Source organism: Nerophis ophidion, linkage group LG15 (assembly GCF_033978795.1).
Source record: "Nerophis ophidion isolate RoL-2023_Sa linkage group LG15, RoL_Noph_v1.0, whole genome shotgun sequence".
In the NCBI taxonomy this organism is placed as follows: domain Eukaryota; kingdom Metazoa; phylum Chordata; class Actinopteri; order Syngnathiformes; family Syngnathidae; genus Nerophis; species Nerophis ophidion.
This window is the reverse complement of record NC_084625.1, coordinates 11220879-11246018: the sequence shown is the minus strand read 5'-3', so window position 1 is coordinate 11246018 and position 25140 is coordinate 11220879. Positions and strand designations below refer to the sequence as shown.

At 40.2% G+C, this 25140-nt stretch overlaps 3 protein-coding genes across 6 annotated transcripts in view; 2 read left to right on the top strand and 1 right to left on the bottom strand.

Annotated features, from left to right (window-relative positions):
* steap2 (STEAP family member 2, metalloreductase) overlaps nucleotides 1-11470 on the top strand; it is a 50356-nt gene extending 38886 nt beyond the window's left edge. For 3 of the 4 annotated variants that reach the window (XM_061921509.1, XM_061921508.1, XM_061921507.1), the window contains exons 5-6: nucleotides 53-217; nucleotides 9524-11470. In XM_061921509.1, coding sequence (XP_061777493.1) covers nucleotides 53-217; nucleotides 9524-9817 — 459 coding nt within the window. In that variant the 3' untranslated portion in view covers nucleotides 9818-11470. Of the gene's footprint in view, nucleotides 1-52; nucleotides 432-9523 lie in introns of those variants that run through there. The other variant, XM_061921510.1, reaches the window with a different exon arrangement.
* A 4221-nt stretch (nucleotides 11471-15691) lies between these two features.
* Nucleotides 15692-18941, bottom strand: mos (v-mos Moloney murine sarcoma viral oncogene homolog). The gene is made up of 2 exons (XM_061921512.1): nucleotides 18420-18941; nucleotides 15692-16463 (listed from the first exon to the last, which is right to left on the bottom strand). The coding sequence occupies exons 1-2, from the start codon at nucleotides 18869-18871 to the stop codon at nucleotides 15893-15895; spliced, it is 1023 nt and encodes a 340-aa protein (XP_061777496.1). The 5' UTR covers nucleotides 18872-18941; the 3' UTR covers nucleotides 15692-15892.
* Nucleotides 18942-24872: 5931 nt separating this feature from the next.
* Nucleotides 24873-25140, top strand: part of pan3 (poly(A) specific ribonuclease subunit PAN3) — a 58339-nt gene continuing 58071 nt past the window's right edge. Inside the window, exon 1 of the mRNA XM_061921506.1 lies at nucleotides 24873-24995. The gene's annotated coding sequence lies outside the window, so the exon portion shown is untranslated. The remainder of the gene's footprint in view (nucleotides 24996-25140) is intronic.

The window sequence follows — 25140 nt, the reverse complement described above, 5'->3', positions numbered from 1 at the left end:
TATTTTCGCATGTGCTTTTCTTTAAGTTTGTGATGACGTTTTCCCACGGCAGGTCCATTCCAATGTGGTGGATTCCTGGAATGAGGAGGAGGTGTGGAGAGTGGAGATGTACGTCTCCTTTGGGGTCATGGGTCTGGGACTCATGTCTCTGCTGGCCGTCACTTCCATTCCTTCTGTGCAGCAAACACTCAACTGGAGGGAGTTTGGCTTCATTCAGGTATGGACTTAATCCGATCAGTATCTCATGTCCAGAAGCCAACCCTTTTTCATGGCACACATCCACATATGATTCATTGCAAAACTCTGGAATACAACTCTGTGTTTTAATGTCATAATCCGATATTGATATGTCCGATATTAGCACACGTATCGGATGATGAGTAGCCAGTTAACGTCTAAATGTCCTCCATTAAACACACTTTTCTGTTCTATTTTACTTAAGTCATTTACAAAAGGTAAACATGCTCGTCCGGTGTTTCTTAACCATAGGTTTGTCCACGAGCGCCCCCTAGAGCAGTGTTTTTCAACCACACTAGTGTGCCGTGAGATACAGTTTGGTGTGCCGTGGGAGATTATCTAATTTCACCTATTTGGGTTCAAAATATTTTTTAGCAAACCAGTAATTTTAGTCTGCAAATGATGTGTTGTTGTTGAGTGTCGGTGCTGTGTAGAGCTCGGCAGAGTAACCGTGTAATACTCTTCCATATCAGTAGTTGGCAGCTAATTGTTTCGTAGATGTCGATACAACGGGAGGCAGTATGCAGGTAAAAAGGTATTTAATGCATAAACAAGAAATAAACAAAAGGTAAGTGCCCCTAAGAAAAGGCATTGAAGCTTAGGGAAGGCTATGCAGAACAAAACTAAAACTGAACTGGCTACAAAGTAAACAAAAACAGAATGCTGGACGACAGCAAAGACTTACTGTGGAGCAAAGATGACTTCCACAATGTACATCCGAACATGACATGACAATGTGCCCACGATGAAGGATAAAAACAAAGTAGATGCGGGAAATATCGCTCAAAGCAATACATGAAACTGCTACAGGAAAACACAGAGAAAAAGCCACCAAAATAGGAGCGAAAGACAAGAACTAAAAGACTACACACAAGAAAACAACAAAAAAGTCCAAATAAGTCCGTGTGTGATGTGACAGGTGGTGACAGTACACCTACTTTGAGACAAAAGCTATAGTGGTGCATGCTTGGTTATGGTTAAAAGCAGGTGTCACCAACGCGGTGCCCGCGGGCACCAGGTAGCCCGTAAGTACCAGATAGTAGCCCACTGGCCTGTTGTAAAAATAGCTCAAATAGCAGCACTTACCAGTGAGCTGCCTTTATTTTTAAAATTGTATTTATTTACTAGCAAGCTGGTCTCGCTTTGCTCGACATTTTTAATTCTAAGAGAGACAAAACTCAAATAGAATTTGAAAATCCAAGAAAATATTTTAAAGACTTGTTCTTCACTTGTTTAAATAAATTCAGTTATTTTTTTACTTTGCTTCTTATTACTTTCAGAAAGACAATTTTAGAGAAAAAATACAACGTTAAAAATGATTTTAGGATTTTTAAACACATATACCTCTTTGCCTTTTAAATTCCTTCCTCTTCTTTCCTGACAATTTAAATCAATGTTCAAGTACATTTATTTTTTTTATTGTGAAGAATAATAAATACATTTTAATTTAATTCTTCATTTTAGCTTCTGTTTTTTAGACGAAGAATATTTGGGAAATATTTCTTCAAACTTATTATGATTAAAATTCAAAAAAACTATTCTGGCAAATCTAGAAAATCTGTAGAATCAAATTTAAATCTTATTTCAAAGTCTTTTGAATATCTTTTAAAATTTTTGTTCTGGAAAATCTAGAAGAAATAATGATTTGTCTTTGTTAGAAATATAGCTTGGTCCAATTTGTTATATATTCTAACAAAGTGCAGATTAGATTTTAACCTATTTAAAACATGTCATCAAAATTCTAAAATTAATCTTAATCAGGAAAAATTACTAATGATGTTCCATAAATTATTTTTTTAATTTTTTCAAAAAGATTCAAATTAGCTCGTTTTTCTCTTCATTTTTTTCGGTTGAATTTTGAATTTTAAAGTGTCGAAATTGAAGATAAACTATGTTTAAAAATTTAATTTTAATTTTTTCCGTGTTCTCTCTTTTAAACTGTTCAATTAAGTGTTTTTTTCATCATTAATTCTCTACAAAAAACCTTCCGTAAAAGGAAAAAAAATGTACGACGGAATGACAGACAGAAATACTCCTTTTTTTATATATATAGATTTATTTATTAAAGGTAAATTGAGCAAATTAGCTATTTCTGGCAATTTATTTAAGTGTGTATCAAACTGGTAGCCTTTTGCATTAATCAGTACCCAAGAAGTAGCTCTTGCTTTCAAAAAGGTTGGTGACCCCTGGTTTAAAGTCATATCCAGCAATTGCGACGACGACTTTTTACTGTCAACTGAGATTTGTTTTTTAACGATTTCTGCTGGTGGTGTGCCTACGCATTTTTTCAACTCAAAAAATGTGCCCTGGTTCCAAAAAGGTTGAAAAACCCTGCCCCAGAGGACCGCCTAAAAATTACATGTTTCTCAGCTGCGGTTCGTACTCAGTTGTAATGCACTTTTCCACCACTTGTGGCAGTAATGACAACAACAGACAGAAGAGGTCCGAAGCTAAAGTCACGGAAAAGATCCTTAAGCTCAAAAATGACGACTAATGTGTTGAAGCTGTATTTTCATTTGCGCTTCAATTGTATTGACAGTTTAGTTCGGAAAGATATTCGTCCATCCATCCATCCATCATCTTCCGCTTATCCGAGGTCGGGTCGCGGGGGCAGCAGCCTAAGCAGGGAAGCCAGGACTTCCCTATCTCCAGCCACTTCGTCTAGCTCTTCCCGGGGGATCCCGAGGCGTTCCCAGGCCAGCCGGGAGACATAGTCTTCCCAACGTGTCCTGGGTCTTCCCCGTGGCCTCCTACCAGCTGGACGTGCCCTAAACACATCCCTAGGGAGGCGTTCGGGTGGCATCCTGACCAGATGCCCGAACCACCTCATCTGGCTCCTCTCGATGTGGAGGAGCAGCGGCTTTACGTTGAGCTCCTCCCGGATGGCAGAGCTTCTCACCCTATCTCTAAGGGAGAGCCCCGCCACCCGGCGGAGGAAACCCATTTCGGCCGCTTGTACCCGTGATCTTATCCTTTCGGTCATGACCCAAAGCTCATGACCATAGGTGAGGATGGGAACGTAGATCGACCGGTAAATTGAGAGCTTTGCCTTCCGGCTCAGCTCCTTCTTCACCACAACGGATCGATACAACGTCCGCATTACTGAAGACGCCGCACCGATCCGCCTGTCGATCTCACGATCCACTCTTCCCCCACTCGTGAACAAGACTCCTAGGTACTTGAATTCCTCCACTTGGGGCAGGGTCTCCTCCCCAACCCGGAGATGGCACTCCACCCTTTTCCGGGCGAGAACCATGGACTCGGACTTGGAGGTGCTGATTCTCATTCCGGTCGCTTCACACTCGGCTGCGAACCGATCCAGTGAGAGCTGAAGATCCCGGCCAGATGAAGCCATCAGGACTACATCATCTGCAAAAAGCAGAGACCTAATCCCGTGGCCACCAAACCGGAACCCCTCAACGCCTTGGCTGCGCCTAGAAATTCTGTCCATAAAAGTTATGAACAGAATCGGTGACAAAGGACAGCCTTGGCGGAGTCCAACCTTCACTGGAAACGTGTCCGACTTACTGCCAGCAATGCGGACCAAGCTCTGACACTGATCGTACAGGGAGCGGACTGCCACAATAAGACAGTCCGATACCCCATACTCTCTGAGCACTCCCCACAGGACTTCCCGAGGGACACGGTCGAATGCCTTCTCCAAGTCCACAAAGCACATGTAGACTGGTTGGGCAAACTCCCATGCACCCTCAAGAACCCTGCCGAGAGTACAGAGCTGGTCCACAGTTCCACGACCAGGACGAAAACCACACTGTTCCTCCTGAATCCGAGGTTCGACTATCCGGCGAAGCCTCCTCTCCAGTACACCTGAATAAACCTTACCGGGAAGGCTGAGGAGTGTGATCCCACGATAGTTGGAGCACACCCTCCGGTCCCCCTTCTTAAAGAGAGGGACCACCACCCCGGTCTGCCAATCCAGAGGTACCGCCCCCGATGTCCACGCGATGCTGCAGAGTCTTGTCAACCAAGACAGCCCCACAGCATCCAGAGCCTTAAGGAACTCCGGGCGGATCTCATCCACCCCCGGGGCCTTGCCGCCGAGGAGCTTTTTAACTACCTCAGCGACCTCAGCCCCAGAAATAGGAGAGTCCACTACAGATTCCCCAGGCACCGCTTCCTCAAAGAAAGACGTGTTGGTGGGATTGAGGAGGTCTTCGAAGTATTCCCTCCACCGATCCACAACATCCGCAGTCGAAGTCAGCAGAACACCATCCGCACCATACACGGTGTTGATAGTGCACTGCTTCCCCTTCCTGAGGCGCCGTATGGTGGTCCAGAATCGCTTCGAAGCCGTCCGGAAGTCGTTTTCCATGGCTTCCCCGAACTCTTCCCATGTCCGAGTTTTTGCCTCCGCGACCGCTAAAGCTGCACACCGCTTGGCCCGTCGGTACCCGTCCACTGCCTCCGGAGTCCTATGAGCCAAAAGAACCCGATAGGACTCCTTCTTCAGCTTGACGGCATCCCTCACTGCTGGTGTCCACCAACGGGTTCTGGGATTACCGCCACGACAGGCACCAACAACCTTGCGGCCACAGCTCCAATCAGCCGCCTCGACAATAGAGGTTCGGAACATGGTCCACTCGGACTCAATGTCCAGCACCTCCCTCGTGACATGTTCAAAGTTCTCCCGGAGGTGTGAATTGAAACTCTCTCTGACAGGAGACTCTGCCAGACGTTCCCAGCAGACCCTCACAATGCGCTTGGGCCTGCCAGGTCTGTCCGGCATCCTCCCCCACCATCGCAGCCAACTCACCACCAGGTGGTGATCGGTAGAAAGCTCCGCCCCTCTCTTCACCCGAGTGTCCAAAACATAAGGCCGCAAATCCGATGACACAACTACAAAGTCGATCATGGAACTGCGGCCTAGGGTGTCCTGGTGCCAAGTGCACATATGGACACCCTTATGTTTGAACATGGTGTTTGTTATCGACAAACTGTGACGAGCACAAAAGTCCAATAACAAAACACCACTCGGGTTTAGATCCGGGCGACCATTCTTCCCAATCACGCCTCTCCAGGTTTCACTGTCGTTGCCAACATGAGCGTTGAAGTCTCCCAGTAGGACAAGGGAATCACCCGGGGGAGCACTTTCCAGTACTCCCTCGAGTGTACCCAAAAAGGGTGGGTATTCTGAACTGCTGTTTGGTGCGTAAGCACAAACAACAGTCAGGACCCGTCCCCCCACCCGAAGGCGAAGGGAAGCTACCCTCTCGTCCACTGGGTTGAACTCAAACGTACAGGCTTTGAGCCGGGGGGCAACCAGAATTGCCACCCCAGCCCGTCGCCTCTCACTGCCGGCAACGCCAGAGTGGAAGAGGGTCCAGTCCCTCTCGAGAGAACTGGTTCCAGAGCCCTTGCTGTGCGTCGAGGTGAGTCCGACTATATCCAGCCGGAACTTCTCTACCTCGTGCACTAGCTCAGGCTCCTTCCCCCCCAGTGAGGTGACGTTCCACGTCCCAAGAGCTAGCTTCTGTAGCCGAGGATCGGACCGCCAAGTGCCCTGCCTTCGGCTGCCGCCCAGCTCACAATGCACCCGACCTCTATGGCCCCTCCTATGAGTGGTGAGCCCATTGGAGGGATGACCCACGTTGCCTCTTCGGGCTGTGCCCGGCCGGGCCCCATGGGGACAGGCCCGACCACCAGGCGCTCGCCATCGTGCCCCAACTCCGGGCCTGGCTCCAGAGCGGGGCCCCGGTGACCCACGTCCGGGCGAGGGAAATCTGGGTTCATTTCGTTGTAATTCCATAGAAGATATTCGTTATCAGTGTTATTTATTTTAGCACAATATATAAGTGTATATCAATTTATTTTTCATCAGGTATTTATGAGTCACTTCTTATTTTTCTAAAGTCGGAGGTTTATGTTACGTTATCAATAATGTATAATAAATATCGATAAAAAATAATAATGTGTCTGATTTACACATGCTTTCATATCTTTTGAAGGTTGTATAGTGTAAGTAGGTGAGATATGATTATTGAACATGATTAAAATAAAAAATAAGATTAAATCAGTGTTAATATTTGAGCAGGACCCGGACCCCTATGTAGTGTAAAAGTTGGGCCCCAAGGTCAAAAAGGTTAAGAACTCTTGTGCTCGGCCACGGGTGACAAAATGTTTCGACTTGGGGCCGAAATCCGACTGCATGCATTGCATTTTTCCCGTCATGCATTGTAAATTATTTAAATGGATGTCATTTTTTAATTATGTGATGTTTTATGATATCTACAAAGTTCAGTGAGCAGCTTGTGTTATGTGTGACCATGTGTGTTGAATTTCTGTGTTGGTTGTTTTGCGCCTTGAGTGGGAAAGGTTGCTGGGATCGGGTCTTTTACTGTAAGGAAAAGCTGTCCTGTGTACACTTCAATGTATAATCCATGGTCTTTGGTTTGATTTCCTCACAATGGCTTCAAAATGGCAGTAAATTTGCAGCTGATTATATATATATATATATATATATATATATATATATATATATATATATATATATATATATATATATAGGGGTGTAACGGTACACAAAAATTTCGGTTCGGTACGTACCTCGGTTTAGAGGTCACCGTTCTGTTCATTTTCGGTACAGTAAGAAAACAACAAAATATAAATTTTGGGGTTATTTATTTACCAAATTTGTAAACAATGGCTTTATCCTTTTAACATTGGGAACATTATAATAATTCTACCCACGTTAATGCACATTGACTGCCTCAAGTTGTTGCTTTGATTAAATAAAATCACAAAACCTTTCTTTTACATATAAATAGTACAACATTAAACAGTTTCAAGTCAACTCCATCCATCCATCCATCCATTTTCTACCGCTTATTCCCTTTCGGGGTCGCGGGGGGCGCTGGCGCCTATCTCAGCTACAATTGGGCGGAAGGCAGGGTACACTCATCATGCTTAATTTATTACAGCATTTGGGAAGTCTGTAGTTGACTTTTATTAGACACACACACACATGCACACCCACACACACACACGCAAGCACGCACACACACACACAGCAAAATGAACTAACGTAACGCTAAAAGCTAATTAGCTTTCACCTCTATGAGCGAGCTTAGCTGCAGTTTAAGTTTCTAGAAGGTCAACGGGCTCATAGTGATGTTTGTAATAGTTGTGACTGGGAAGTGTTTTTTATAGTTTGGGGAGTGTACGATGTCTGCTGCTCACCTGCTAAACACATATCTGCTCGTCTCGACGCCGAAGCACTGACTCCATGCTTTCTGAATACGCACTGCTGATTGACCTTGTATGTAACCAATCAGTTGGTTGTGTGGGCGGGAAAATGCTGGGTGCTCACTGCTCGGACAGAGGCAGAAAGCAGAGCAGCTTGCTAAGACTTTAGTTTACAAACTCGTTCGATACACCCTCGTACCGAACCGAAACCCCCGTACCGAAACAGTTCAATACAAATACACGTACTGTTACACCGCTAATATATATATATATATATATATATATATATATATACTGTATATATATATATATATACAGTACATATACAAACCCCGTTTCCATATGAGTTGGGAAATTGAAGGCCAGCTGCGTTCCTTGGTGTTGTTGATAAATGGGTTTTGCTTTGCATAGCAGAGTTTTAACTTGCACTTACAGATGTAGCAACCAACTGTAGTTACTGACAGTGGCTTTATTAAGTGTTCCTGAGCCCATGTGGTGATATCCTTTACACACTGATGTCGGTTTTTGATGCAGTACCGCCTGAGGGATCAAAGGTCCGTAATATCATCGCTTACGTGCAGTAATTTCTCCAGATTCTCTGAACCTTTTGATGATTTTACGGATCCGTAGATGGTAAAATCCCTAAATTCCTTGCAATAGCTCGTTGAGAAATGTTGTTCTAAAACTGTTCGACAATTTGCTTACAAATTGGTGACCCTCACCCCATCCTTGTTTGTGAATTATTTAGCATTTCATGGAAGCTGCTTTTATACCCAATCATGGCACCCACCTGTTGCCAAATAGCCTGCACACCTGTGTGATGTTCCAAATAAGTGTTTGATGAGTATTTCTCAACTTTATCAGTATTTATTGCCACCTTTCCTAACTTCTTTGTCACGTGTTGCTGGCATCAAATTCTTAAGTTAATGATTATTTGCAACAAAAAAAATTTTCATCAGTTTGAACATCAAATATGTTGTCTTTGTAGCATATTCAACTGAATATGTGTTGAAAATTATTCGCAAATCATTTTATTCTCTTTATATTTACATCGAACACAATTTCCCAACTCATGGAAACGGGGTTTGTATATATATATATATATATATATATATATATATATATATATATATATATATATACACACACACAGTGGTGTCCAAACTACGGCCCGCAGGCGTCTTCAATCTGGCTCACGAGACGTCACAAGTCATAAGGAGTCTGGCCCTCAGGGTGCCTGCAGCTAACAGCTGCAAATTTGCTGCCAAGCCAACGACCATGGATTATACGTTGAAGTGTAAACAAAACTGCTTTTCCTTACAGTAAAAGACCTGATCCCAGCAACCTTTCCCACTCAAAGCGCAAAACAACTAACACAGACAGTCAACACACATAACACAACCTGCTCACTGAACTTTGTGGATATCATAAAACATGTCCATACATGACACATAATTTTAAAAAAAGGACATCCATTTAAATCAACTGCAATGCATGATGGGAAAATTGCAATGCATGCAGTCGGCCAAATGTTTTTTAGCCCAATGCGGCCCCAAGTCGAAACATTTTGGACACCCGTGGCCGAGCACAAATATACATGGGCTTCACGGTGGCAAAGGGGTTAGTGCGTCTGCCTCACAATACGAAGGTCCTGCAGTCCTGGGTTTAATTCCAGGCTCAGGATCTTTCTGTGTGGAGTTTGCATGTTTTCCCCGTGAATGCGTGGGTTCCCTCCGGGTACTCCGGCTTCCTCCCACTTCCAAAGACATGCACCTGGGGATAGATTGATTGGCAACACTAAAAAAATTGGCCCTAGTGGACTGAGTGTGAATGTTGTCTGTCTATCTGTGTTGGCCCTGCGATGAGGTGTACACCGCCTTCCGCCTGATTGTAGCTGAGATAGGCGCCAGCGACCCCAAAAGGGAATAAGCGGTGGAAAATGGATTGATGGATGGATTATATATTAGCCTTTTTTTAGCTTTTTTTAAAATATTGGACACTCCTGCCCTAAAGCAGAATAAAAATGCGCCAAGTGGTTCCTGTGCTGGAATCCTTGAAGTCTTCATGTCGTTCTTTGTTCTAGTCCACCCTGGGTTACATCGCTCTGCTGATCGCCACCTTCCATGGCTTCCTCTTCGGCTGGAAGCGAGCCTTCGAAGAGGACGCGTACCGCTTCTACATGCCCCCGAGCTTCGTGCTGGCGCTGGCGCTGCCGTCGTGTGTCATCGGGGGCAAGCTGGTCATGCTGCTTCCGTGCGTGGCCCACAAGCTCCATCGCATCCGCCGCGGCCTCGATCCCGGTCAGCCTCAGAGCAAAAACCCCAAGCCTGTCGGCTCAGCTCTCAACATTTCACCGGAGCGAGTCACCATTATGTAACCTGCTTCAATACGTAGGTGTGTTTGTTCATTACTAGGTTTTGTTTTTTCAACATAAAACTGCTTTAAATCATATAAATATGAGGTATATATCAGGGGTCTTAAACAGGGGGTCCGCAATAATATATAGTCTAATATATTTTTTTATGTTCCCCACAATTTTCCCACAAAATAAGTCTTAAATGTCCACATTGATCCAACACCTGTTGTGTAGTTGTTGTTTTTTAAAATTGCATGTTGTGTAGTTTCTAAATCATTATCATTTTTATGTTGTGTAGTTTATAAATCATTATTATCGATTCAAATACGAATCGAATCGAATACATTGTGCGATTCAGAATCGATTCCCATTTAAAAAAAATTTTTTTTTTTTTTAAATAAAAAAATATATATATTTTTTTTTTTAATCAATCCAACAGAACAATACACAGCAATACTATAACAATGCAATCCAATTCCAAACCAAACCTGACCCAGCAACACTCAGAACTGCAATGAACAGAGCAATTGAGAGGAGACACAAACACGACACAGAACAAACCAAAAGTAGTGAAACAAAAATGAATATTATCAACAACAGTATCAATATTAGTTATAATTTCAGCATAGCAGTGATTAAAAATCCCTCATTGACATTATCATTAGACATTTATAAAAAATTTAAAAAAAAAGGAATAGTGTCACAATGGCTTACACTTGCATCGCATCTCATAAGCTTGACAACAGACTGTGTCCAATGTTTTCACAAAGATAAAATAAGTCATATTTTTGGTTCATTTAATAGTTAAAAAAAATTTACATTATTGCAATCAGTTGATAAAACATTGTCCTTTACAATTATAAAAGTTTTTTTTTTTAATCTACTACTCTGCTAGCATGTCAGCAGACTGGGGTAGATCCTGCTGAAATCCTATGTATTGAATGAATACAGAATCGTTTTGAATCGGAAAGATATCGTTTTTGAATCGAGAATCGAATCGAATCGAAAAAAATCGATATATTATCGAATCGTGACCCCAAGAATCGATATTGAATCGAATCGTGGGACACCTGAAGATTCACAGCCCTATTACTTTATGTTGTGTAGTTTATAAATCATTATTAGTTTTATGTTGTGTAGTTCATAAATCATTATTTTTATTTAAAGGTTATCCATCCATCCATTTTCTACCGCTTGTCCCTTTTATTATTGGTTGACGTGCAGTATCAGTAGTTTCACTTTACAGTCATCCACTTGTCTTTGTTGACATATTTCACTGGGAAGTAAAAGTGTTCCCAAACAGCTGACTTGAATGAACCGCCTGTGTTTTTCGAGCTATGGATTCTCCTTGGCACTATTGCTAGCCATAATTCCTGCGAGCCAAAGACTGAAATATTTGTTTAGTGAGTAGACGGCATAAACACTTCCTGTCCATGTGTATAACATGTCTGCTGGTGTAGTGTGTGCTCAACCAATCATCTGTGGACGTTCTACATGAAGAAGTGGGATTGGACAAAAATGTACGGATCCACAGCAAGTATTCAAAGCAGAAGTTGCTTTTTTATTTCTTCTCCTCGTGTTTGCACACCATTGTTCAACCGTGTACTTGCACTGCTTGTGTGTCACACTGTCTTGTACAAGTCTAACAAAGTGTTCAAAACTATTTCAAAAGTCTACAGGAGCGTTGTGGGCTTTGTTGAACACTAACTGAATACTTACTTGCACTCCATTTGTACACACACACAGCTGGTAGAAGTTGCCATCTAGTTAATAGTAATCTAGTTGCCATCTAGTTGCCATGTAGTTAATAGTAATCTAGTTGCCATCTAGTTGCCATCTAGTTAATAGTAATCTAGTTGCCATCTAGTTGCCATCTAGTTAATAGTAATCTAGTTGCCATCTAGTTGCCATCTAGTTAATAGTAATATAGTTGCCATATAGTTGCCCTCTAGTTAATAGTAATCTAGTTGCCATCTAGTTAATAGTAATCTAGTTGCCATATAGTTGCCCTCTAGTTAATAGTAATCTATTTGCCATCTAGTTAATAGTGTTCTAGTTGCCATCTAGTTAATAGTGTTCTAGTTGCCATCTAGTTGCCATCAAGTTAATAGTAATCTATTTGCCATCTAGTTAATAGTGTTCTAGTTGACATCTAGTTAATAGTAATGTAGTTGCCATCTAGTTAATAGTGTTCTAGTTGCCATATAGTTGCCCTCTAGTTAATAGTAATCTATTTGCCATCTAGTTAATTGTGTTCTAGTTGCCATCTAGTTAATAGTGTTCTAGTTGCCATATAGTTGCCATCTAGTTAATAGTAATCTATTTGCCATCTAGTTAATTGTGTTCTACTTGCCATCTAGTTAATAGTAATGTAGTTGCCATCTAGTTAATAGTGTTCTAGTTGCCATCTAGTTAATATTGTTCTAGTTGCCATCTAGTTAATAGTGTTCTAGTTGCCATCAAGTTAAAAGTAATATAGTTGCCATATAGTTGCCATCTAGTTAGTAGTAATCTAGTGGCCATATAGTTGCCATCTAGTTAGTAGTAATCTAGTTGCCATCTAGTTAATAGTGTTCTAGTTGCCATCTAGTTATTAGTAATCGAGTTGCCATCTAGTTAATAGTGTTTTAGTTGCCATATAGTTAATAGTAATCTAGTTGCCATTTAGTTAAGTGTTCTAGTTGCCATCTAGTTAATAGTGTTCGAGTTGCCATTTAGTTAATAGTGTTCGAGTTGCCATCTAGTTAATAGTGTTCTAGTTGCCATCAAGTTAATAGTAATCTAGTTGCCATATAGTTGCCATCTAGTTAATAGTAATCTAGTTGCCATCTAGTTAATAGTAATCTAGTTGCCATCTACTTGGCATCTAGTTAATAGTGTTCTAGTTGCCATCGCGTTAATAATGTTCTAGTTGCCATCTAGTTAATAGTAATCTAGTTGCCATTTAGTTAATAGTGTTCTAGTTGCCATTTAGTTGCCATCTAGTTAATCGTGTTCTAGTTGCCGTCTAGTTAATAGTGTTCTAGTTGCCATCTAGTTAATAGTGTTCTAGTTGCCATCTAGTTTCAATCTAATTAATAGTGCTTTAGTTGCCATCTAGTTAATAGTGCTCCAGTTGCCATCTAGTTATTAGTAATCTAGTTGCCATCTAGTTAATAGTGTTCTAGTTGCCATCTAGTTAATAGTGTTCTAGTTGCCATCTAGTTGCCATCAAGTTAAAAGTAATCTAGTTGCCATATAGTTGCCATCTAGTTAGTAGTAATCTAGTTGCCATATAGTTGCCATCTAGTTAGTAGTAATCTAGTTGCCATCTAGTTAATAGTGTTCTAGTTGCCATCTAGTTATTAGTAATCTAGTTGCCATTTAGTTAAGTGTTCTAGTTGCCATCTAGTTAATAGTGTTCGAGTTGCCATCTAGTTAATAGTAATCTAGTTGCCATATAGTTGCCATCTAGTTAATAGTAATCTAGTTGCCATCTAGTTAATAGTAATCTAGTTGCCATCTACTTGCCATCTAGTTAATAGTGTTCTAGTCGCCATCGAGTTAATAATGTTCTAGTTGCCATCTAGTTAATAGTAATCTAGTTGCCATCTAGTTAATAGTGTTCTAGTTGCCATTTAGTTGCCATCTAGTTAATCGTGTTCTAGTTGCCGTCTAGTTAATAGTGTTCTAGTTGCCATCTAGTTAATAATGTTCTAGTTGCCATCTAGTTTCAATCTAATTAATAGTGCTTTAGTTGCCATCTAGTTAATAGTGCTCTAGTTGCCATCTAGTTAATAGTGCTCTAGTTGCCATCTAGTTAATAGTGTTCTAGTTGCCATCTAGTTTCAATCTAATAGTGCTTTAGTTGCCATCTAGTTAATAGTGCTCTAGTTGCCATCTAGTTATTAGTAATCTAGTTGCCATCTAGTTAATAGTGTTCTAGTTGCCATCTAGTTGCCATCAAGTTAAAAGTAATCTAGTTGCCATATAGTTGCCATCTAGTTAGTAGTAATCTAGTTGCCATATAGTTGCCATATAGTTAGTAGTAATCTAGTTGCCATCTAGTTAATAGTGTTCTAGTTGCCATCTAGTTATTAGTAATCTAGTTGCCATTTAGTTAAGTGTTCTAGTTGCCATCTAGTTAATAGTGTTCGAGTTGCCATCTAGTTAATAGTAATCTAGTTGCCATATAGTTGCCATCTAGTTAATAGTGTTCGAGTTGCCATCTAGTTAATAGTAATCTAGTTGCCATATAGTTGCCATCTAGTTAATAGTAATTTAGTTTCCATCTAGTTAATAGTAATCTAGTTGCCATCTACTTGCCATCTAGTTAATAGTGTTCTAGTCGCCATCGAGTTAATAATGTTCTAGTTGCCATCTAGTTAATAGTAATCTAGTTGCCATCTAGTTAATAGTGTTCTAGTTGCCATTTAGTTGCCATCTAGTTAATCGTGTTCTAGTTGCCGTCTAGTTAATAGTGTTCTAGTTGCCATCTAGTTAATAATGTTCTAGTTGCCATCTAGTTTCAATCTAATTAATAGTGCTTTAGTTGCCATCTAGTTAAGAGTGCTCTAGTTGCCATCTAGTTAATAGTGTTCTAGTTGCCATCTAGTTTCAATCTAATAGTGCTTTAGTTGCCATCTAGTTAATAGTGCTCTAGTTGCCATCTAGTTAATAGTGCTCTAGTTGCCAGCTAGTTGCCAGCTAGTTAAAGGCCTACTGAAATGAGATTTTCTTATTTAAACGGGGATAGCAGGTCCATTATATGTGTCATACTTGATCATTTCGCGATATTGCCATATTTTTGCTGAAAGGATTTAGTAGAGAACATCGACGATAAAGTTCACAACTTTTGGTCACTAATAGAAAAGCCTTGCCTTTACCGGAAGTAGCAGATGATGTGCGTGTGACGTCACGGGTTGTAGGGCTCCTCACATTGTTTATAACCATAGCCACCAGCAGCAAGAGCTATTCGGGCCAAGAAACCGACGATTTCGCCATTAATTTGAGCGAGGATGAAAGATTCGTGGATGAGGAAAGTTAGAGTGAAGCACTAAAAAAATAAAAAGAAAAAAAAAGAAAAGGCGCCGGCTCCAGCGGGAGCGATTCAGATATTAGACACATTTACTAGGATAATTATGGAAAATCCCTTATCTGCTTATTGTGTTAATAGTGTTTTAGTGAGATTATAAAGTCATACCTGAAAGTCAGAGGGCTGTAGTGAACACCAGTGTCTCTGAGAGAAGCCAATAGAGGAGCCAAGATCACAGCTGCCTTTTTGACAGCTGCTGCAGGGGGTCGCATAATCCTCTCAAGTCTCCGGTAAGAGCAGACTTAATATCACAATTGGTTGACATGTGGTAGAGAAACATGTTTGCTTGACCGCTCTGTGTTAAAGCTTCACAACAAACAAAGAAACACCGGCTGTGTTTCGGTTGCTAAAGGCAGCTGCAATCCACCAAGAAGCATTCTTCTTTAGTGTCTCCATTATTTATTGAACAAATTGCAAAAGATTCAGCAACACAGATGTCCAAAATACTGTGTAATTATGCGATGAGACGACTTTTAGCCGTGAGTTGTTAGGGTTAGGGTTACGTCACAAGCACGCGTCAACATAAGCGTCATCATTTTCGCGACGTTTTCAACAGGGTACCTCGCGGGAAATTTAAAATTGCAATTTAGTAAACTAAAAAGGCCGTATTGGCATGTGTTGCAATGTTAATATTTCATCATTGATATATAAACTATCTGCGTGGTCGCTAGTAGTGGCTTTCAGTAGGCCTTTAAAATGTTTGTTTTAAAAAAAAAAAACCCTGCAAGGAGCAAAAAATGATACATAATCCATGATAATGTCAGCAAAATATGAATATGTTATTTTAATGACAACTTAATACTTTACAAAACATTAAGACAAAAGCTTAAAACGGTTTTATAAGTCAGGTGTGCAAAAGACAAACAACAATGCTACAAATATGAGCGCACATCAACAATAATGTCCAGGAAGAGTTTGTCACCCGCAGGAAAATGTGTGCCTTAAAAAGGTAGAAAAGGTTTCCGTGTTGAAATAAATATGAAAGATGCAATTGTACAAGAGATGGAAGTAAGAGGAAAGTACTAGAAGACAAGAGAAGATGATCTGAGTTGGTCCAGGTGCGTCAATACTTCCTGTGCGCCCAGTCTGCTTGCCACCTGTCCTGTCCAGCATCTCCCAAGAAGCTTCTTGAGCAGTTGGCCTCGCTGCGACCCGAAGGCCGCTTGGTCTTCCAGGGAAGGTCGGAGGTCGTTGGCCACCACGGCGTAGATGACGTGCTGCCTGTCGCCCAGGTAAGGTTGGCGCGAGGTGACCATCTGCCACATAGTGATCCCAAAGGAGAAGATGTCACACTTTGTGGACACGCCCTCCCCCTTCAGCAGCTCGGGCGCCCGGTGCGTGTACGTGCCGCCCGCGTGACTCGGGTAGGACGCGGCGCCGCACACGTCGCTGCCCAGCTGGACGGAGCAGCCGAAGTCGGCGATCTTGCAGGTGTCCTGCGCGGACAGCAGCACGTTGGCGGGTTTGATGTCCAGGTGGACAATCTTGTTGCCGTGCAGGAAGTCCAAACCCCGCACGATGTCCAGGGAGTACCTGAGCCACCTGTCGGCCCCCAGGGGCCCCGCGCTGCAGTCGATGGTCTGCTGCAGGTTCCTGTTCGCGGACACAAACCTGGCTTTTTATGCGAGTAAACCCAAAACATGGACTTGGAGACAAAAACATGCAAACATGAAAATGTACAATCCCAAAAAATATTTGCAAACAAAAATGAAGGAATTAAAAAAAAAAAAAAATCTAAAAATTTGCAGTTTTTTTTATCACAAATCAGTTTTCTTAGAAAAACTAATTTATTTAAAAAAACATTATTTTGTATGCAAATCGTTTAGTACACTTTTTTATGTTTGCAAACAAATTATTTTGTTAGCAAAACTTTGGTTACCAAGCCATTATTATTTTGCAAATATATTTTTATTAAAAATATTTAGTTTGCGTTGTATTTTAATTACAAATAGTTTTCTTTTTGTAAATAGTTTGGTTGACAAAACTTTGGTTACCAAGCCATTATTTGTTTGCAAATATATTTTATTAAAAATAATTTGTTTGCATTTTATTTTATTTAGAAATAGTTTTCTGTTTACAAATCCTTTTTGTAATAAATTGTTTTGTTGACAAAACTTTGGTTACAAAGCCATTATTTGTTTGCAAATATATTTTATTAAAAATATTTTGTTTGCATTTTATTTTAATTACAAATAGTGTTTTGTTTGTAAATATTTTTGCTGACAAAACTTTGGTTACAAAGCCACTACTTGTTTGCAAATATATTTTATTAAAAATATTTTGTTTGAATTTTATTTTAATTACAAATAGTTTTTTGTTTGTAAATATTTTTGTTGACAAAATTTGGGTTATAAAGCCATTATTTGTTTGCAAATATTAACTATCTCAAATATTTTGTTTGCATTGTATTTTGATTACAAATATTTTTTGTATGCAAATCGTTTTTTATGAAAAAAATCGTTTGTTTTAATTGTTGTTTTTTTTGGTAATTGTTTTGTCAACAAAACTTTGGTTGTAAAGCCATAAGTTTTGTCTGCGATTGTTTGATTACAAATAGTTAATTGTTTGCAAATTTTGTGTAAACAAATCTTTCATTTGAGTTGCAACTCGTTTTTGTTACAAATCATTTGGATACATATCTGAGTTGCACATTTATTTTTACAAATTCGTTATTTTTGTTTGCAATTATTTTTTTGGCTTACAATTACTTTATTATTTTTTTACGTTATATTTGCAATTCGTTTTGGTTACAATGCCATTATTTTTGTTTGCAACTGTTGTTTAATTACAACTAATTTGTTTGATACAACATTATTTAGTTACAGAGTCCAATATTTTTGTTTGTGAATACTTTTTATTACAAATAATTTAGACACAAAAAATGTTTTGGGGGGGAAGGTTACAAATGTGTTGTTTTTTTTACAAATTCATATTTTTTCCTTTTATTTGCACATTATTTCATTTTTAGCAAACCATTTCTTTGTTTGCAAAACGTTTTAATAAAACTTGGGTTACAATGTAATTATTTCTGTTTGCAAATGTTTTTTTTTTTTTAATTATTATTAGAACGTTTTTTGTCTGCAAACACTTATGGGGTTACATATCTTTTCTTTTACTGTTTCATAGTGTTGTTTACAAATCCTTTGCTTTTATTGGGTTACATATACATTTTTTTTTATTTACAAATAGATTTTTTTCGCAAATATATATATTTTTAATTTGGCTACAAATCCTTTTTTACTTTTTATTATGGCTCAACTTCAATCTTGTGGGCGGGGCTTCCCCTGAAAAATGTGTTAGAAGCCATTTCATTGGTCTTGGTATTTCCCTCCAAATATGTTGAGGGTGGACGTGGTCAGCGGTCACGCCCATAAACTACGTCATCCGACACCGACCAATAAAAAGGCTTCTCACATGCTGGTTGGGAAGGCTCCGCCCATAACATTAAAGTTAAGATTGTTTTAACAAAATAATTTGAAAGAAAACTTTTTTTTTTTTTTAATTCGAAGTCATTTTTTGTTTCGTTACATAAAATTTAAAAACAAATACCCGTTGCTGACGAACTCCATCAGAACGGTTCCGATGCTGCGGTCTTCCTTCAGGTCCGCCGGCACACAGGTGGTGGCCGCAATAACGCGCACGATGTTCGGATGTCGAAGATGTGCCGCGTTCAACTCGGCCCAGAAGCTCTGACGAGACGCCAGTTGGTTTTTCGTGCACTTTTTGACTTTCTTCAGCGCCACAGTCCCTCCGAGGTAAGTCGCCTTGTACACCGAACCGAAGCCACCGGAGCCGACGGGCTGCCCGCAGCGGAGCTCCTTCCAGTGGATGACGGACGACCACAGCCGACTCGCAACTCGACCGTGGAGTCGCTGCAAGGGCACCTGCAAGGTGGACCCGAACACTTGTTTGGACAGCGGACTGCTGCAGGTCCGGATGTCCACCGTGGGACACAAGTCTTCTGTAGCCAGCAGGCGGCTGGCGGGGATCGGCGAAGGCATCGTGAGTCTCGTGCGCCGCTCTCAAGGCGGCCATTTAAACAGGAAGCTGGGGGAGCGGATCGATACAACTGTCCGGAAGTACCGATACCGAAGTTGACACAAATGTGTTTGTTCTTGTTAGATATGTAAAAATTACATATATTTTATTTTCTTTATTTTGCGATTAATAATGGTATTATTTCGTTAAATAAATTTTGATTCACGAGTCTTGTTCACGAGTGGGGGAAGAGTGGATCGTGAGATCGACAGGCGGATCGGTGCGGCGTCTTCAGTAATGCGGACGTTGTACCGATCCGTTGTGGTGAAGAAGGAGCTGAGCCGGAAGGCAAAGCTCTCAATTTACCGGTCGATCTACGTTCCCATCCTCACCTAGGGACGGCGTGGCGCAGTGGGAGAGTGGCCGTGCGCAACCCGAGGGTCACTGGTTCAAATCCCACCTAGAACCAACCTCGTCACGTCCGTTGTGTCCTGAGCAAGACACTTCACCCTTGCTCCTGATGGTTGCTGGTTGGCGCCTTGCATGGCAGCTCCCTCCATCAGTGTGTGAATGTGTGTGTGAATGGGTAAATGTGGAAGTAGTGTCAAAGCACTTTGAGTACCTTGAAGGTAGAAAAACGCTATACAAGTACAACCCATTTTATGGTCATGAGCTTTGGGTCATGACCGAAAGGATAAGATCACGGGTACAAGCGGCCGAAATGAGTTTCCTCCGCCGTGTGGCGGGGCTCTCCCTTAGAGATAGGGTGAGAAGCTCTGCCATCCAGGAGGAGCTCAAAGTAAAGCCGCTGCTCCTTCACATCGAGAGGAGCCAGATGAGGTGGTTCGGGCATCTGGTCAGGATGCCGCCCGAACGCCTCCCTAGGGAGGTGTTTAGGGCACGTCCAACCGGTAGGAGGCCACGGGGAAGACCCAGGACACGTTGGGAAGACTATGTCTCCTGTCTGGCCTGGGAACGCCTCGGGATCCCCCGGGAAGAGCTAGACGAAGTGGCTGGGGAAAGGGAAGTCTGGGTTTCCCTGCTTAGGCTGTAGCCCCCGCGACCCGACCTCGGATAAGCGGAAGAAGATGGATGGAATTTTGATTTGGCTTTTACTTGATATTAATTATCTTATTGAAGTCATTTCTATTTTACTATTTATCTTATTTGTTTGCAAGATTTTATTTAGTTATAGGCGCCAGCGCCCCCCGCGACCCCGGAAGGGAATAAGCGGTAGTAAATGGATGGATGGATACATATATACCGTATTTCCTTGAATTGCCGCCGGGGCGCTAATTAATTTAAAACCTCTTCTCACTCCTGCGCTTACCAAAGGCATGCGGTAAAAGTAAGCATGTGCTAATTAATTTAAAACCTCTTCTCACTCCGGCACTTACCAAAGGCATGGAGTAAAATTTTGAGTGTGATGTAAGCTTGGACCTTAAATCCTACTGAATAGCTCTTAATCTTCTTCCCTTTATGTGATTTCAAATTACCGGTATTGAAATCAGCCTCCTCCATTTTGAAAATGATGACAGGGGAAGTGTCACTCGTGACATCACGAATTTGACCAGGCGGTAATACTAAGCATGCGCTAATTATTTTGGGAGTAATTCAAGGCAGGCGCATACTATATGCCCTGTGGCAATTCAAGGAAATATGGTATATATACATACAGTATGTATTAGGGCTGCGAATTTTTGGGTGTCCCACGATTCGATTCAATATCGATTCTTGGGGTCGCGATTCGATAATATTTGTATTTTTTTCGATTCAAAAACAATACTTTTACGATTCAAAACGATTCTATATTCATTCAATACATAGGATTTCAGCACTTTTGTAATTATAAAGGACAATGTTTTATTCACTGATTCCAATAATGTAAATTTGTTTTAACTATTAAACGAACCTAATATATGACTTATTTTATCTTTGTGAAAACATTGGACACAGTGTGTTGTCAAGCTTATGAGATGCGATGCAAGTGACACTATTGTTCTTTTTTTTATTTTTATAAATGTCTAATGATAATGTCAATGAGGGATTTTTAATCACGGCTATGCTGAAATTATAACTAATATTGATACTGTTGTTGATAATATTCATTTTTGTTTCACTACTTTTGGTTTGTTCTTTGTCGTGTTTGTGTCTCTTTTCAATTGCTCTGTTTATTGCAGTTCTGAGTGTTGCTGGGTCAGGTTTGGTTTTGGAATTGGATTGCAATGTTATGGTATTGCTGTGTATTGCTTTGTTGGATTAATAAAAAATGAAAACTCGATATTTTTTAAAAATTAGAATCGGTTCTGAATCGCGCAACGTATTCGAATCGATTTTTTCCCACACTCCTAATTATATATATATATGTAGTAAGTTTTTGTTTTTTCTTTTCTTTATTTTGCTCTAATCATTGTATTATTGTGTTACATTGATTATGATTTGGCTTTTACATGATATTATTTTATTGAAGTCATTTGTATTTTACTTCTTATCCTATTAGTTATGCATGATTTTATTTGGTTATATTTATTAATTTATTCACTGTATGTACACACACACACACACACATATATATATATATCTCCATCCATTTTCTACCACTTGTCCTGTTCGGGGACGCGGGGGGTGCTGGAGCCTATTTCAGCTGCATTCGGGCGGAAGGCGGGATACACCCTTGACAAGTCGCCACCTCATCGCAGGGCCAACACAGATAGACAGACAACATTCACACTCACATTCACACACTAGGGCCAATTTAGTGTTGCCAATCAACCTATCCCCAGGTGCATGTTTTTGGAGGTGGGAGGAAGCCGGAGTACCCACGCAGTCACGGGGAGAACATGCAAACTCTACACAGAAAGATCCTGAGGCCGGGATTTAACTCAGGATATATATAAAAAAAATATATGTATATATGTATGTATGTATATACATATATATATGTGTGTATGTATATATACACATATATATATATATATGTGTATATTTACATATATGTATTATATATAATACATATTATTAAATAATGTATAGTATTATTGTTATAAGTACACAAAATATGTAAGTTACATGTAAACACCTGAATGTTGTTTTTTTTGTCAATGTGGATTCATTGTCTTTTTATATGCATTAGACACGCCTTCCTACTTCCCTTTTGTCCACGATAACGGGAGAGGGTCTTGACGATGGCAGAACAAAATTGACAATAATTCTATTCTTTGTATTGTCAGTAAAGTGCATCTAAGAAAAACACTACCGGTTACATACACCTGGTTCTTACTATTTTACAAGTTTTATTATTTTTTATTTTCCAACGTTCCTCAGATGAGTCATCTGCCTCAGGGGTTGTCAGCCGTGCTTGTGGGGGGTGCTTTTGTGTCAGCGTCCTGGTGGCCATGGTCTGATGACCTGTGATAGTGTTTACTCACATGTCTCCTCTGTACTCAGCCATGCAATCATTGGTCCATATAGAGGCAAATGTGTGTATGTTGTGTTTGTGTTTGATATCTGTGTCTGTGCGTACGTATGTGATAATGGGGGATATGGGTCACCGGGGTATTGTTTTTATCTTTGTAAAGCAGTTTGCGTTGCATTTGTATGAAACACGCTTTATAAATAAAGATTGATTGATTAATGGATTGTCTTTGCTAACAGTTTTGTTAAACTGTTGACGAAGAGGTTTGTTGCTGATGATGTTTTTTCTGTATTCTAATTATAATCATGTTCAGCAAATTACAGGTGAACAATCATGTAAAGTATGAAGTATCGGTATCATTTTGGGTTTTTATATCCAGTATCGCTCATGACAAAATAACAATGAATCTTGATTGGTTCCACCACTTCCGCATTGCATGTGTTTTGTTGTTTTTTAAACAGTAAAACATACATATATAATTCACACAACAGTCAAGGCACTTTCAACAACAAGGAAAGAAAACAAAAGCAAATACAAACCCCCTTTCCATTTGAGTTAAGAAATTGTGTTAAATGTAAATATAAACGGAATACAATGATTTTCAAATCATTTTCAACCCATATTCAGTTGAATATGCTACAAAGACAACATATTTGATGTTCAAGCTGATAAAAAAAATTTTTTTTGCAAATAATCATTAACTTTAGAAATTTATGCCAGCAACACGTGACAAAGAAGTTGCTGATAAAGTTGAGAAATTCTCATCAAACACTTATTTGGAACATCCCACAGGTGTGCAGGCTAATTGGGAACAGGTGGGTGCCATGATTGGGTATAAAAGCAGCTTCCATGAAATGCTAAGTAATTCACAAACAAGAATGGAGCGAGGGTCACCAATTTGTAAGCAAATTGTCAAACGGTTTTAGAACAACATTTCTCAACGAGCTATTGCAAGGAATTGAGGAATTTTACCATCTACGGTCCGTAAAATCATCAAAAGGTTCAGAGAATCTGGAGAAATCACTGCAAGTAAGCGATGATATTACGGACCTTTACTCCCTCAGGCGATACTGCCTCAAAAACCGACATCAGTGTGTCAAGGATATATCATCACATGGGAGACAGGTTTGGACTGCAGGCGGGCCAGGAAAGTACCTGCACTCTTTCACTACGAAACCACGCTCGTACAACACGTGGCTTGGCATTGGCTTGCTGAAATAAGCAGGGGGGTCCATGATAACGTTGCTTAGATGACAACATATGTTGCTCCAAAACCTGTATGGACCATTCAGCATTAATGGTGCCTTCGCAGATGTGTAAGTTACCCATGCCTTGGGTACTAATACACCCCCATACCATCACAGATGCTGGCTTTTGAACTTAGCGTCTATAACAATCCGGATGGTTATTTTCCTCTTTGTTCTGGAGGACACCACATACTCTGTTTCCAAATATAATTTGAAATGTGGACTCGTCAGACCACAGAACATCTTTCCACTTTGCATCAGTCCATCTTAGGTGAGCTCGGGCCCAGCGAAGCCAGCGGCACTCCTTGGTGTTGTTGATGAATGGGTTTGGCTTTGCATAGTAGAGTTCTAATTTGTACTTACAGATGTAGCGACCAACTGTAGTTACTGACAGTGGTTTTATGAAGTGTTCCTGAGCCCATGTGGTGATATCCTTTACACACTGATGTCGGTTTTTGATGCAGTACCGCCTGAGGGATCAAAAGTCCGTAATATCATCGCTTACGTGCAGTGATTTCTCCACATTCTCTGAACTTTTTGATGATTTTACGGACCGTAGATGGTAAAATTCCTAAATTCCTTGCAAGAGCTCGTTGAGAAATGTTGTTTTAAAACTGTTCGACAATTTGCTTACAAAGTTGTGACCCTCACCCCATCTTTGTTTGTGAATTACTTAGCATTTCATGGAAGCTGCTTTTATACCCAATCATGGCACCCACCTGTTCCTAATTAGCCTGCACACCTGTGGGATGTTTCACATAATTGTTTGATGAACATTCCTCAACTTTATCAGTACTTATTGCCACCTTTCCCAACTTCTTTGTCACGTCTTGCTGGCATCAAATTCTAAAGTTAGTGATTTATTTGAGAAAAAAAAAGGTTTATCAGTTTGAACATCAAATATGTTGTCTTTGTAGCATATTCAACTGAATATGGGTTGGAAAGTATTTGCAAATCATTGTATTCCATTTATATTTACATCTAACACAATTTCCCAACTCATATGGAAACAAGTTTGTACATACAATAAATAATAAAAACAATAATTTAAAAAAGACAAAAAGTGTAACCTAAACCATTTTAAATGTTTTTATCAGAGATATCAATTTTAGAGATGTTGTACTCTTAATTATTCTCCAGGATTTGATTAATAATTGTAAACCATTAAGCCATTTAGAAAATGTGGGCCTTACTTTCATAAATCTACATTTATTTAGAATGTTTTCTGCCTTCAGCATAATTATGTTGACAAACATTTCTATGTTACAGTCGTTTATAAAAAAACAAAACAAATGTGATCTCTTCTATAGAGAATGGGGACGTAGTTCTCAGCCAATCGCTGAGCTCCTCCCAAAATCCACTTCCGCATTGCGTGTTGGCGGGAGATGTTTGGCCATAACCCGGAAGTGATGCTTCGTCTCAAGGCGCCGTTGTGTTTATGGCGTCACAAGAGCTCGTTTGTGTTTATGTTCGACACCTGAGCAGGTAAAACAATTCGTTTTTTGTTTTTAACATCAGTGTGCTTGTGTAGGGGGAGAATTAGAAAAAATAAAGTAACGGAAGGTAAGAAAAGGCAAGTTGTAGGTATGTTCATAACTAAAAAAAACAAACAAACACTAACTTGAATTTC